The sequence below is a fragment of the Centropristis striata genome, chromosome 24 (assembly GCF_030273125.1).
Source record: "Centropristis striata isolate RG_2023a ecotype Rhode Island chromosome 24, C.striata_1.0, whole genome shotgun sequence".
Classification (NCBI taxonomy): Eukaryota; Metazoa; Chordata; class Actinopteri; order Perciformes; family Serranidae; genus Centropristis; species Centropristis striata.
In genome coordinates this window covers 9282505-9298898 of record NC_081540.1, presented here as the reverse complement: position 1 = coordinate 9298898, position 16394 = coordinate 9282505, and the positions used below count along the sequence as shown (strand labels likewise).

At 36.3% G+C, this 16394-nt stretch overlaps 1 protein-coding gene across 1 annotated transcript in view; it reads right to left on the bottom strand.

Moving 5' to 3' along the window:
- The window catches only part of col5a2b (collagen, type V, alpha 2b), a 35524-nt gene that overhangs the window by 18609 nt on the left and 521 nt on the right, over window positions 1–16394 (bottom strand). The window contains exons 2-4 of the mRNA XM_059328332.1: window positions 985–1203; window positions 172–188; window positions 16–48 (exon numbers count right to left, since the gene is read on the bottom strand). Coding sequence (XP_059184315.1) covers window positions 16–48; window positions 172–188; window positions 985–1203 — 269 coding nt within the window. The remainder of the gene's footprint in view (window positions 1–15; window positions 49–171; window positions 189–984; window positions 1204–16394) is intronic.

Sequence of the window (16394 nt, the reverse complement as noted above, 5' to 3'; positions counted from 1 at the left end):
CATGCAATTACTTACATATGGGATATCACCTGGTTCTCCTTTCTGTCCCTGTAAATGAAACACATTTACAACATGTTAACATTTAAAGAACAAATACACACACACACACACACACACACACACACACACACACACACACATATATATATGTCAGAATGAATCATGACTTACCTTGAAGCCCATAATTTCTAAAGGAAAAAACACAAAGAGGGAAGTTTATTTAGTAGCTTTCTACGACTCAACTACTGCATTCATCATTTAGCGTTAAGAAAAATGTTATTGAACTAAATGACTAATTATGTCATTGTCAGTTTTTTTTAGAGTAACAACAACACCACTTAAAATATTATTTCTTGACTTAAAATAGGTCTAACATTGCTGCAGTGATGCTAACAGTGCATATAGTTAGTGGTTTCAGAGTCATTGGGCTCTGTAAATGGAAAGAAAATTATTATTACTTATTAAAAGTATTTTTAAAAGCAAGTACTCCAGTATTTAACTGAAATAGGAATTTATCTTAACCCTCCTGTTATGTTGAAGAACTCCTGAAAAATGTAAAATTAAAAAATTAAAAATTAAAGTCATGTAAAACTATTGGACTTTATATGCAGGTCTTTCAAATGTACATAAAAAAAGTTCTGACATACATTTTTTTTAATGAAAAAAACAAGATATTTTATGAAATATAAACTATGTTATTTGGGATTTTTTAGTTTCTGACACTTTTGGATAATTAAACATGCCCCGAGTCAAATTGACACATGACAAACGAACATAACAGGAAAGTAAATGCCTGTCCCTTTTAATGGAGGAATATTTGACCAGGAGTATTTATACTTTAATTCTAGCAATAGAGTTGTGTACTTTGCCCACCTTTTTATTGATACATGTGTACTGTATTTTTTCTTCTGTGCACCAATTCATGTTTCTTTAATATGCAAATCCACTCAACAATAAACCGTTTCTGATTCTAATTCATCTCACCAATCTGCCTGCTGGCACTGGCAAAGTTCTCGCACACGGGGCAGCACTCTCCTTCAGGTGTCACCACCTTCTCGCAGTTGGTCAGCAGCTCACACTGCACCTCATCGCAGATGGTGACGCCATTGTCACAGACGCACACCCGACAAGGCGCCGGTTTCCAGATGTCGTTGTGATGGTAGAGCTCCCCGTCCACCGTGCAGCTTTCTGCTTTCTTCTCGTCTGCAGCTGCAACAGAGGACAGATGATGAGAAGAAGCTCCTCCCTCAATAACACGTCTGGATTATAATTAATATTTACCTGTTGCGGGGTCTGCACTGGGGGTGGATGTTGAAGCTGCAGTCAAACACACAGGGCAGCACTCGCCCTCTGGGGTCACAGTTTTCACGCAGTCGCCGATGTCCTCGCAAACCACCTTTTCACACACAGGGGTCCCCATATCGCACACGCAGATCCGACACGGCTCTGGGTTCCACATGTCATTGTGGGCGTATACTTTTCCATTTTCTGTGCAGGTATCTTTATGAAACATAAATGTAGAAAATCAATTAGTATATTGGATGTTTTTGATATTGACAGTGCAAGAAATTCAATAAGTTCGAGATTTTAGGCTTTTTCTGCCAAGAGCGCTATGAGAGTAATACCATGCTTATGTCTCTATACAAGATATGAATTTACCAGGGAGGCAAGCTAGCAGCTTAGCTTAATGTGCTAAAGAGGTGCTGGTAGGGGGGGTTTGTTATCCTGGACAGAGCCAAGCCCCCCAATTCCAGTCTTTATGCTAAGCTAAGCTAAGCTAACTAGCTGCTGCTGGAGCTGCATATTTAGCAAACAGACATTCGTGTGGCATCAATTTTCTCATCTAACTCTTGGCAAAGCGTATTCCGCAAACTTTTTCTGCAGTCTTAAATTCTAACAATATACTCTAACATGCTGTCATGCCAGAATTTTGAAAACAGTTTTTTTTAAAGCCCCTATGTGTAGAATTAGTGTGACTTTAGCATCTTCTGTATTTTTCTGACAGCAGAAGCTTTTGTTTGCCGAAAAACGGGACAATCCTGTGTCAGTCTACTTATCTTAGTGTCATGGAGTCTCTAAAGCAACACATTTATAATTTGTACACATAGGGGCATTAAACAGGGCATCTATTTATAGGAAGAAACATTTTTTATTTAACATATCATTTCAATACTCAAGCCTTACTTGGAGCTGAAAAAGAAAGCGAAAAGTCAAACACCTGTGGCAACAATTATCGTCATAAAAAGTGCATGAACAACAAGGCACTGAACATGGCAAAGGTGGTAGCAATTTCCCAGAGGAATACACTTTATTTGGTAAATAAGTTACTTGCTCAACTTCCTTTTGTGTTGCAGAGAGTTGCGGCACAAAAGTCGATTGAAAAGTGATCTTATCTGGCAAAAAATTAATGTATTCCTTTTGCAAAGTCAAGGGGAAACTCTGAATACAATATTGTAGCATAAAAAAAGAACATCATTTTGAGGTTATGTGCACAGGATGACGCCTGAAGAGGAGAGTTTCAGGCTGCGAGACAAAGAGCACCAGCAGTCCTGACAGAGATGGAAGATCTTCCGACTGCTGAACACAAACACGGCGAAAAAATAAACACGATGCATCCGTCCAGTTACCAGTTTGAGGCTTCTGCACGCACACGGGGCAGCACTCGCCCTCTGGGGTCTCTTTGGCCTCGCAGTCCCCTATATCCTCACACACCACGTCCTCACAAAACACCGTCCCCATATCACATATACAGACTTGACACGGCTCTGGCTTCCATATCTGATTGTTGGAGTAGACTTTGCCGTCCTCTGTACAGGAATCTTTGTGAAAAAGAACAGCAGCTGACATCAGTGGCTAGGGACACTCTGATAGCTGGTGTAACATCATTGTGGGCCTGAGAGCAGCTGCTTATAGGGTTTAAGTCTTGAAAATGCTGGATCTACCTGAAAAGATCCAATGCAAACCAATTAAAAACCTGCTGTCTGGGTATAGTAACAGTTTCAGCAAATGGGATACGTTATTTGTTAATAAAATTTGCATATCGAACCTTTAATTCAGCATAATTTTGGACCACTTTCCAGGCCATATGTTCTAATAGAGCCCAATATAACAGGTCTGGCTTCCTGTTCGAAACATTCTACCAATTGCGTCAAAAGCCTGCAGTGAATGATCAAGTGTGGTTGTAAAGGTGCAGGTTGCTGTGGTGCTCATGCAGGAAGGCACACTGGAATTGCACAGATCTTTGTAGTTGTAAACGTAATAAATAATTAGTGAAGCTAATAAAGTTCAATTTAATGTTTGCATGTTATCTGCTTTTCAGAATACATGTACTGTATATGACATATATCCATATATGTTCGACTGCTTAGGAACGGAGTTGGAAATTACATAAATACATGGCCAAAATGAACATATCCATTTGATCAAATAATCATCTAGTGATATTCTCAATAGCTTTAATGAACTCCTTGACCCAGAAAATGTATATTTTGACACCAAGATTGACCTTCTTAGTGGCTTGGAAGACATATTGGTTCTCATAGATTTTATATGGCTGCCATCTCCGTTCCGCAATCCTGATGAAGTGGCTTCCATTAAAAATTAAAACTTGATGTGGCGATAGAGAGCATGTGGAAAATGTGGTGCTTTTGTCCGGCATGTCCCCTTTATTTAGCTAAGACACCTGACTAAATGCAGTGTACTTACTAAAGTACATTGTAAATAATATGCGAGCAATTTCATCACTCATGGTGGTGAATATTCAGTACATGATTTGAGTAAAAGCAGCTTACAATATGTGCAAAACATAGTGAATACAATGCAGAGATACAACAAATTGTAAGGGACAACTACAGGAAAACAAAGGGATGAGAACTATAAACACAGAAATAAGAAATGAATGGACTTCTTGGCACTGTTGGGGTTTTGACAAACAAGAATAACAATGGCAAGAGATTTGGGAGGTGATAACATTAACCAGGAAGATGAGAGGTCAATGCAATTTATGTTCTTTTTTTTCACAGTGAAAACAATCACTTTTTTCATATTGAATCCCCATTCATAAAAATCCACATAAATACACACAGGTTGGACTTGTAAATGTGGATATTTACGGAACACACAGACCCACATTTAAATCTGCTCTGCCAAATATCAAAATGCTTCTTAAATATTTATTACCAGTGTTATTATCCACGCTAGGAGGACGAGGATGTGGTGCTGCAGTGGAGCACACGGGGCAACACTCGCCCTCTGGGGCCTCGCTTGTCTGGCAGTGATTTAGCTCCTCACACACCACTTCCTCACACACTACTGTCCCCGTGTCGCACACACAGATCCGACACGGCTCGGGGCTCCATATCTGATTGTGGGAGTAGGTGTTTCCGTTTTCTGTGCAGGTATCTTCATGAGACAGAACAGGAATCAGCATTGTGGAGTTATTTCCTTTCAGCTGGCAGTGATGGTGAAGTCTGTGCATCATTATGGGGTTTTCAATCCAACATGGTCTCACAGAAATCCGTGAAATAGCCACGGATTTCGCTTAACTCAAAATCCGTGGAATAGCCACGGAATCGCTCAAATTTCCGTGAAACTGACACAGATTTCGCTACAATGCAAGTAAATGTCATATCCCGTGGCTATTCCAACATACAAAGTGATTATGTACATTCACTGAGTGAAGATTTAGAAAATAAAACATATATTTCTCGCTAGAAATGTGATCAAAATCCATTTTTATGCAGAAACTAAGTCAAAATATTGATTTTTCACTAAAAATGACTGTCCGCCATGTTTTTTGTTCTGACCGCTGGGACCTTGAAAGTCACGTGACTTGGAACAAACCAATAGCCACGGGACATGTCATTAACTTGCATTGTAGCGAAATCCGTGTCAGTTTCACGGAAATTTGAGCGATTCCGTGGCTATTCCACGGATTTTGAGTTAAGCGAAATCCGTGGCTATTTCACGGATTTCTGTGAGACCAGGTTCTTTCAATCATGAGACTGCAACACTTATTGCATCAAACTTAGCAAATGTTAGGTTCACAACAAGGTTATAATAGTTTTGGATTTTTCATTAGTTTTAGTTTTGATTTCGTTGTGAATTTTTGTTTTCAAATTCAGTTAGTTTTAATTCGTTTTTAGAGTGAGTTTACTAGTTTTGGTTTAGTTTTTAGTTTTTGAAAATGCTTAGTTTTAGTTTAGTTTTTATTAGTTTTAGTGTTAGTTTTAGTTTTTTTGTAATGGGCTATATGTTGGGTGCGAGATTCAAATAGATCATAATAAATTTTGCCTTTATTTCCTTTGGTTTATTCATGTCAGCCGCAATAAGGTTATTAAGTCTTACAGTTCAGGGTGTTTTGAATTTTGGTTCTAGTTCCCAGTCTCAGTAAACATATTCACCATGTGTTGCATGTTCAAATAGAAACACTGAATTATGAATGAAAAAAGTTGACAAAAACGAAAACTAAGGACATTTTCACTTATTATAATAATATATATATATAATAATATTATATAATTTTAGTTAGTTTTGTAACCACGCAATACAGTTTCAGTTAGTTATCGTTTTCTTTAAAAACTCTAGTTTTCATTTTTATTTCAGTTAACGAAAATGTTTTTTCAATTCTAGTTTTCGTTATTTCGTTAGTTTTCGTTAACTATAATAACCTTGGTTCACAATAGTTGCCTTGTTATTTCGGTTATGTCCTAATATGTTGGACGCCCCTTTCCTCTTTCCTCAAGACGACATAGTATGTCTAGCTGGTCTATTTTGGCTCTGTGTAAACTTGTGCTCCAGTGGAGCTAATCCAGACTCCTCCAGAAGTTTAAACAAAGAAAAAAAAACCCAATCATGATTCTTGTGGGCCTGTAATTGCTCAAAAACACAATAAGTGGAAAACTGGTTTCCTCAGTTTGAATTGTGGAGCTTGTGGTGAAAGGCAGGCTGCAAAAGTGACACTTGAACCACAGAAGACCAGCTTCATCTTGGCTTCAACTGGACCACACAGGAAAGGCTGTAATGTAAAGGCCTGCTGGCTGCTAGTTTGTTGATTTTAACACCCAGCGTTTCCTACGGCAGAGCTCTCTGTCAGCATTAATTATCTTTCTAGGAGAGGTAAACCTCAGCGGACGGAGCTTAACGTAAAAGGTCAAAATTGCAATTTGGCGACAGTTTGTTGCTAATAAGGTTCAGTGTTTCTTTTGTGTTAGTCTTTGGATGAAAATGCATATTCAATTTAATCACAATATCCTTCATGCTTTGGTCTAGTTTTAGTCGACAACTCAACAACAAAATGGTTTTGTCCAATTTTAGTTAATGAAAAGTCATTTTCGACATCCAATTTCAGTCAACTTTAAGTATTTTTCCCCTTTGAACCAGTGTTTATTTTGTTTGCTAGTCCTGGTCTTAGTCCTGTGTCAAATGTGCTTTTTAAAATCATATTTAGGTGTCATTGCTGTAGCTTGTTTTTGATTTGAACCTCATCCTCCTCATCAGATTTTATTGATGATTTCAGTCATTTAAGTCGGGGAAAAAAACAATAATATGGCAAAAAAACATGATACAGCTCTGCAGAGTCCTCCCAGCTGATCATTAGTGATGCACCGTTCAGTCACATCCAACTATAAGAGCCAAAACATGCAGTACTAACAACACAAACCTGAACCCACCCGGCAAAATTTGAGCACAATTGCCAGGACTGACAATACACCATGAAAGGTTGAAAATAAGTGAAAGTACCAACACCAAACTTTAAAAACTAATCCAGTGAGCTCCAGTGTCTGACCAGCATTTGGACTTGGCTTCCACTAAATAACAGAATAAACACAAACTGTAACAACAGCATCATAAAGACAAAATGCCAACATTTCAAAGCCCAAAAGATTAAATTTAACTTTTTCAGCATCTCCACTGGACCTGCAGCTGTTAAAATCTCCCCAAAAGTTTGAACATTGACCAATCAGATCATGGGAAACACTGAGTCATCATCCCTAGTGACAAATAATAAAGATCAGAAGTTATTACGCTATCCCAGGTTTTTACTTCATCCACTTAGGTCTTAAAACAGCTTCCTACAAATGGAGGTATATTTTATGACACTAAGTAGAATTTAATTTAGCTTAGCGGTGATAACTGGGAGCAAAAAGTTTAATTAGAAAAATAACCACACACTATTTTGCATGATTTTAAATGCAGACTATACCGACTTTACCCTCCTCTGTAGATTGGCAGCAGTCACAGTGACAAGATCTTTAACCCTTTATCGGGCAAAGAACTATATTTGGTAACTTCAAACAACAACAAAAATCTGCAAGAAACAGTCGTGTTATTCTTCAGTGACTTGTACAAGTAGAACTTGACTATGACAGCGTATTAGCACCTAGTATGAAAAAAAATAAAAAGACAAACCTGGTCTGCTTGAAAAAAGTAGCAGATTTAAGAGATTTAAAGTGGCAAATCTGCTCGAAAGAAGTCGCAGATTTACTGGATTAACGTGGCAAATCTACAAGAAAGAAAGTCGCAGATTTAAGAGATTTAAAGTGGCAAATCTGCTCGAAAAAAGTCGCAGATTTACTAGATTAACGTGGCAAATCTACAAGAAAAAAAGTCGCAGATTTAAGAGATTTAAAGTGGCAAATCTGCTCGAAAAAAGTCGCAGATTTACTAGATTAACGTGGCAAATCTACAAGAAAAAAAGTCGCAGATTTAAGAGATTTAAAGTGGCAAATCTGCTCGAAAAAAGTTGCAGATTTACGAGAAAAAAGTGAAAAAAAGCAACTTTTTTTCGCAAATTCACCACTTTAATATCATAAACTTATTTCTCAAAATATTACCACCCCTCCCCTGGGTCTGTATGTTTTTTTTACACATTCTGGCAGTATGTAATATCCTCCAATATTCTAGGGTTGAAATTTGGAATTTGCAAGTATTTCAATGAGACCCCTATTAAGGTTAAAAGATACCTTAAAAATACTAAATTGAGTTTGTTCTTGCAACAGTGTGAACTAAATTATTGTAAAAACCCCATGATGATTTGTTTCACCAAGTGAAAGGAGACTGAAGGTGTTGAGTATCACTAGTGGGAGGTACAACAGCAGTGATTTACATTTACCTGCTTTTGTACCTTTGTGAGTCGGTGCTGCAGTCGAGCACACAGGGCAACACTCGCCCTCTGGAGTCACAGCCGTGAGGCAGTCACTGAGCTCCTCACACACCTCGTCCTCACACACTACAGTCCCCATGTCACACACACAGACGCGACATGACTCTGGGCTCCACATCTGATTGTGGGAGTAGACCTTTCCGTTTTCTGTGCAGCTGTCTGAGTCAAGCAGAGCAGCAGTGAGCATCTGGAGCAAAGGTGCATCATGTGAATGGTATATTTATACCTCTTGGAAACACTCCAAAGGTCATGAAACATTTTGCTGTGCGTGGGAGACATTAGTAGGTATTAGCAAAGTATGTTAAATCTGAAAATACATAAAGAATTAAGGGATTTATTTAGGATAAATGAAGCATTCCTTGAACATTCCCACAGCAGTAAGATATAAATATATATAAATAAAATAATATAAAAATAAAAATAAAATAAATGAAAATAATAAAATTACATAATAATAAAATAATAAAATAATAAATAATAAAAATCACAATAACATAAATAAAAAAAATGTAATTAAATTAAAATTTTAATAAAATAAATGAAAAATAAAAATAACAAAACAACATTAAAATCACAATAAAATAAATACAAATAAAAAAATGTAATTCAATTATTTTTTTATAAAATAAAAATAATAAAATGAATAAAAAACTAAAATAAATAAAATAATAATGATAATAAAATGATTAAATAAATAAAACCTAAAAACAATATTTTATTGCATTGACTTAAAAACATAACATTACAAATTACACGTTAAAATCTTAAAGGACACCCCTAAATACCATGAAAAACTAATTTAACTGTACTTTCTATCTTTGGCCAGCAGGCTGCATCCATTACTAAGCAAAACAACGACAATCTGTTTCATATATGAAATCTATAGTTGATTCATTTATGTTGCAGACAGAGAGAAAAAAATTGCACTGAAGGCCAATAAAGTCTATAAGTGTGCAACATAAAGCTTCATAATTATCACTCAGTAGTCTTTAAGGGAAACTCCACAGATTATACCCATCAGAGTCAGTTTAATGGGAGTGCTACTCAGCCTGGGAGTTAAACTGTTTTATAATGTCGTCTTTGGCTGTGCAGGGTGGAACTAACTCTAGTGATGTCATCAGGGTTGGAGGAGACACATTTTAACGTGTTAAAGCGCTGATATGGGGTTTGAAAGATGTTGCCATGGAGCAGCGGGGCAGGGTATAATGAAAGGTTTTTGCTGAGTTGCATTTTTTAACATAATTTGATGACTGGGTGTGTATAATTTCTTTTGCAGTGCAATTCCATGATATCCTTCAAAATATGACACGATGATTGTCGAAGTCACCAGTTCTTCGAATATAACGTTCACTATTTTAAACATCACAATTACTGTTTTAAACACATTGTTAATTGTAATCTAAAAAAAAAAGCTTTTAGGCAACAAAACCACTCAGCTATGACTAGGAAAAAAACAGAAACAACATTTTGCTCCAAATCGGACCATAGTTTATAGAAGAAACATCATGCCTTATGGAAAAATATAATCTCTGAGATAATAAATCAAGTGAGAAGACGGGTCATCTTCTCATAGACTTCTATACAATCACACTTATAGTTGGAACCAGTAAAGCAGACCCCTGCTGGCAAATAAAAGAAATTACTTCAACTTTTAGACCGTGAGGTTGTCGCTTGATTGTAGATTGTACAGATGTATCACTGAACCAGTGCCTCATATAGCTCAATATTTATAGCCTTGAGCTAGTCTACCATGAACTGCTCCTAGTTGTGCCAATTTCTTTCTTTGAGAGGCCTTAGTATACTCAGTGTTAAGGCTACAGAGAAGATATCTGTATCACATGAAACTGAATGATGTCATGGTATCTTGTCAGAAAGGGGGTCAAATAAAACTCCAAATTAAGAGGAAAAATTAACATTACCATTAGCCTTTCAATGTATCTGAGTGAAAACAGGTTCTATGGTTAACCATGAGTTTCCCTTTTACATATATGTCCATTTTGTGCTCGTACCATCTCAAATTAACCTTCAGGTTCTCAGCTTTCAGATGGTGTACACCACTTCTATGTGGCATCTACTGTTGACCTGCTATCTCCCCCTAAACATCCACTGTGCACCATTCTCTTTTAAATGCAGCGCTAAGGGGTTAAACACACACAATTTAACAATTAATTACATACAAAACTGCAGAAACACAAACAACAATACTACAAAAATCAATGCTCCTTAACGTATCACTTGTCTTATGTGTGTGTGTGTGTGTGTGTGTGTGTGTGTGTGTGTGTGTGTGTGTGTGTGTTTTTTAAAGTCCCTGACAATAGAATATGGCATGGTTTAGATTTCAATATGTATAATTGTTGCTGTTGCTAAACCAGGGTAAAAAGAAACCAGAATGAGCAGGGAGTATTATTGTAAAGTATAGTTTATTGATTTAAATGGAAAACCCCAAAATGTAGTTCTAAACTATGTGTTACTTTAAGAATTAGATGACAGGCATTTTTGGGCAAATTGCCACTGAGCTGCACTCTAACAGCCTGCGACTAGACTGTGGTTGGAGCTGACAGCTCCTGGCCGTAAATGTGTCTATGAATGTGTCTTTATGCAAGTGTGTAATCATCTTTGAAGCAGCAATGTCTCCAACTGTAAACATAAAACAAGATGAGACCTATAGTTTTCATGTTCACACATCACCATCCACATGGCATTTAATCAAGAGGTTAGCAATGCAGTTCTATACTTTATTTTGTTTTGGGGAGAATTATATCAAGGAAAAAAGGAGAATGTGGATGGATTATTAATTTGTAGTTGGTTTTTTTTTTTTAACTTTTCTATCAGAAACTTTTACCAGCACACTCATCATCATAATAAAAGTGAAATAAAGCTGAAAATTGATTTAATTAAGTTGCTGATCTGATTATTTTTTACTGAATCTTTTATTCAACTTGGTCTTAAATGTTCTGGGGTTTGTTTTTTTTAACTCTCACTTATATTCTTATATATACAAAATTTTTTATTATTAGGCACTTTGAGTTACATCTCTTGCATGAAAAAAATATATAAATTAACTCTGGAAACAGAAAAAATGCTTTAATATAATTTCCGCTTAAAGGCAAGTTAAATAGAATTAATTATCTCTCTCTTCTTTTTTTTCTTTTTTATTATTCCACCAACTGTCTTTTTTAAATTATATTATAGTGTCATTTTGTCTTGTTTTAATGGACTGCATAAAAATTTTGCCAGGGGTTGATTAGAAATGTTTTGTTTTTCTTTCTTTACAAAAAAAGTAAAGTTTAAAGGCAAGTAAAACAAGATTAAATGAGTTTCTGTAGTGTCTTTTTAGGGGGCAGTGTTACCCTGCTGGTCCTGGATCAAAATCCTCAACCCGCTTTTGTTCACTGCTCTAAAGAAAGAAAAAAAAGTATCAGATCTATATACAAATCTAAAAAAGAAATAAGAAAAAAGCAAAAATCTGGCCACCTGCTACGAGTTCTGTGCGCATATTTGAATCCAGGCAGTTTAGTGATGTCCTAAGTACTAATTATGTGGTGAAGCCTCTCCCCGCGAGAGAGGCTGGCTTTCAAAAGCTGGAGTTATTTCAGTGGAAACCACAGCGGCTGTATTATACGTTGGGTTTGGGTAGAACTTGTGGCTTGCCTTTATTTGGTAGAGCACAGAGGTGCCACACCCGGAGGACCCTCCTGCTGCCAGCCTGCTGCACCCTGAGGAGCCACTGGCAGGCTGCAGCACGCAGCAGACAGCAACTAAAAAAAATCAATGAGCTGGAGGTTTATTCAGCAGATTGTTTTGGCTACACGGTTTTTACTAGACTGAAAATACTGATCTTTTATTCTAGGAAAAAATTTAATTCTTTTCTTGATTTTTCATACAGAAAAGTTATAGTCTCCTATAATCAAAGACTGTATTTAAAGCATTTAAATGTGATTATACAGCATGAAAGCAATTATGACTAACTGTGGGATTCTTTTAAAGTGGAAATTGTCCGAGCAGCTCTCTGACATTGTGGTTTGCAGACGCCTAAACTTCCTCAACTCAGGTTTATTATTAAACCATATTCAACCCACATACTCTGCACCTTTGGCGAGTGGTTCCCAAGCTTTGGGTCGGGACTCCTTAAGGGGTCCAGAGTTAAATTGGAGGTATCACAAGATGATTAATATGTTATTTCATCTTTTTTTTTTTTTAACTTAATTGTCTCAGATGTGTTGCAAACAGGTAACTGAGACAGTTGCAAACCAGCTGAAAACAACATTTAATTATGTTTTCATCAAGAAAATAAAGCATTTTCACTGAAAAAAATATTCTTTCACTCATTCACTGACACATTTGATTCATAATGATCATTCAAAGACCATATTTATGTAATATATCATGTTTTTACACCTTGTATTGTGATCCTTTGCACATTCTGTAGACAATATGCATATTTCTGCAACACTACTACTTCTAAAAACAGCACAGCCCTTTTGTTTTATTACAGATTGATTGTACGGACTTTTTATAGCATCTTTTTCATAGTTTTAGTCATTCTATAGCTACTAATACTTCCTTTATTTTTATGTTTTATGTTTATGAAAAGCAAATTCCCTGTATCCAACAACCTACGTGGCAATAAACCAGATTCTGAATCACATAAGACTTTATTTTAAAGTATAAATATCTCTAAAAAACAAAGCCAGAAAGGCCAGGATCCACTGACTTAGGTGTACACTGTAGTTAAACAAAATTGGAATAAACGTACGCCTGCTGATGTTGGTTTCTCCCACTTAAAGTCCCAAACAAACAGACGTTCACATGGACAAAGCCAAGAAATGCACACTAAAATGTGAAATGGCCCGTCAGCGTCTTAACAAGTATCATAAATCTCAGACTGCTAGGAGTAGTAGCCACCACAATAAGAAATACATAAGGACTATTCAAAAACCCATACACCTCATATTTATTGTATATAAATTGTTCTTTTACTTTTTTTTTTTTTTTTACTTTTTATACTGTGTGCTTTTTAACCTGTTTGCTGCTGGAAACTCAATTTCCCTGAGGGAGCCATCCCAAGGGATCAATAAAGTTTGATCTAATCTAATCTAATCTAATCTATTTCTACACAACAGCAGCAGCATCTGAATTCATCTTAAAGCAACTACAGTTTATTTCTGAGTTTTTGAAGGTGGAACAGCTTTAATTGCATGTATATTAGCAGAAATGTTGTTGTATAGAAACCAGACTGTATTTAAAAAAAAGTGGCATAGCCTCTGGGCCTAAAATGTGAAGCTAACATGGAAGCACTTTAATCATGCATTATTTATAATGGCCAGCAGGGGGCGACTGCCCTGGTTGCAAAAATAATTCAAGTGTACAGAAGTTTTTGAATAATGGACCTGGCCTCTCAACTCACTAAACATTCTCAAGAGTTAATGGTCTCAATAGCTTTATTTTTTAAGTCTTCTTCAATACAGCATGATGTTCACTTTGCATATAATGGTCACATTTATGAGGACAAATAGAGGAAAAATCTGGAAGATACCTGCTTCTTAATACACAATAATAAAAAAAAAATTGGATAAAAATAATTTTATCCTTTAAGGTAAATATGATTAGCATAAAGGTAAAGTAAAGTTTTACTGTACTTCCAACAAGTTCTCAAACCTAAACGGCAAAACAGGTTGTGTGTCGGTATCACCCATAGCGACACATATGTGTGTATTGCGGCTCACAGTTTGCGGCTCGCGATACAGCGGAGCGTTCTAAAAATAGCACAAACGTCATTATACATGTACGTACGTTTCGCGGTTGTAAAAAAGGCTGCAGTTAATTTATCTTATAAAACCACTGACCTGGGTTTAGGGCAAAAAACTTCCTGGTAAAGCGTTATAAAAGACATTTTAAACAGTAACTAAATGAACGCAAATGCAGGAAGTTAAGTAGTTACAAGGCTGACGTATCTACCGCAAGTTACATAAAAAAAGTTAAGTTAAGTTCAAAATCGTGATTTACATAACTTACGTAAACAACGTAACTTAAGTTGAAAATCATTTATTTTTCATATGGGACGCAAACCCCACTCTCCTGGGGAATCCTTTATTTTAACTTTGCTTCGCCGCCAATCAATACATCAACGACGGTGTAATACGTAAATATTGCTCGTTTTTTGCTGCCTGTACACACGACCTATATTGACATTTTTGAGGGGAGAACAGGCACATCATAATCATTTAGGTGGTTATTGTTGTGTCACCTATACAAATATGGTGCTGTCAGAATTAGCGTGTTATTTATTATGATTCTTTTGAAATATTTAACACAATTGAAAACATTTACGCAAATAACAAAAAACAGTTCTGGAATCTAGAGGACTGAGGTTTAAGAGACACAGTGAATATGGTATAATATGAAACTTGAGGAGCTACAGAATTTCTTTTCATGACAAACATGGATATCTTGTTGGCAATGGCTCTAAATAACACTCCAAAGTTAGGCAAAATTGTGGCGTAGCCTTTTTTAAAAGGATCCCCTGACCTCTGACCTTAATCGCAAATAATCATCCGATTAATAAGTCATTTTCTTCAATCGACAAACTACCCTAATATATAATAAACAATAAATGTATTGTTTAAGTTAGGGGGTAATACAATGTGCATATTTCTTCACACTCCTTTTCAGATATTTATTTATTTATTTATTTTGTTTATTGAGAGTTTGTACATGTTTATTGTTTGTTAAAATATGTATGATTTGTTACATGTTTATCTAAATAAATGAAGAATGACTGACAATTTCACATAAAATAGAATGTAAGGTAAAAAAAAAAACGTTAATGCTTAATAACTTAATGTGTCTTTAGCCTTTATCGAAACTGCTTTACAAAATACATGTTAACGATTTTTTTAAAAAGATGAGTAACCATACAAAGATACAAGAAAAGAGAAAGAATAGGACAAAGACTAAGAAAATAAAGCATTAAACATGTGTTTTCCTATTATACCATGTGAACATGTTGAACTAACTAGAAGCTCTTATTGGTCACTGGCTTTGCCCCTGTATTTTTATTTATATATCTTTATAATGTGTCAGGAAAAGAGCCATAAGTAGAGTGGCTAACTAAGTATTGTATGGTGGGTAGAAGCTAGATCATGAGGAGGCTGGCAGGAACAAATTACCTTTGAAACCTGTAATTTAAATGAAGCCCAAAGCACAAAAATGAAAGTTAAAACTTCTTGTAGCAGCATTATTATATTCTGACTTTTTGTATCCCCTTTTTCTTGCTTTTTTTGGCCTCTGTGTATGTGTGTGTGTGAGTGAAACACCTGCTGAGAAGTTCTGCATTGAAAAGTAACAGATTTAGTCCCAGACTGCACGTCATGACCTTGGAGAATAAACTAAACAACTATAAGTAAAGGCTTTCTTTCTCCTTTTTCAGCTTCAGTGGAGGTGAACTTGGTTGGAAGCGAAGTGAGGACTATTTCACATCCAGCATCCTCTCGCTCTGGGTGTGTCTTGTCTGCTTCTGGCCCGAAGTCTGACCAAAATTAGTGGCCTGCTTTTGTCCATCCCATCTGCAAGGCCACATCATTATAGCCGTGGCACTCAAAACCCCATCATTCAGACGCGACCTCGCACTGAAATAGCCCAGTACAGCAGCCGGGGGGGGACGAGATATTTTTGACCCAGGATCACATCACTGGGACATTTTATTCTAGATTTTTTTTCCGCCACATCTCCATCTTTAAGATCTTGATTTGGAGATTTAGTTTCAGTCGTGTGAGGCTCTTTTAGTCTCCATATCATACATCCATGTCATCTTTCTTCAATAGGATTGGAGCTTGCAATCACTTTCTCCGTCTCTAATTAATTCCTGAAAGGTTTACAGCTTTCACCAGATATTTTGTGTCTTAATCATCACTTTGTGGCTTCTCACACAGGAGAAACTGTGTCTCATGAAGCTATAATAAGGCTTTCTGGTGTGTGCTGTGGGTGTGATTTCAACCTTTACCTCCTAAACCACAAGGCCAGTGTGGTCCAGTCGCTGGGAGGCAGCACAGCCCAGTTTAACTTAGAAAATAAAACACAAAAACTTCACAAACCACTTCCTTGAGCTTTAAAAAAGATGGAATCATAAACAAGAACATAATGAGAAAGACAAATACAGCTGTCACCTTAAAAAAAATACAGAGTTAAATGTTTTTGCAGGGCTCGGCTGCACAATCATGAATCATTAGAA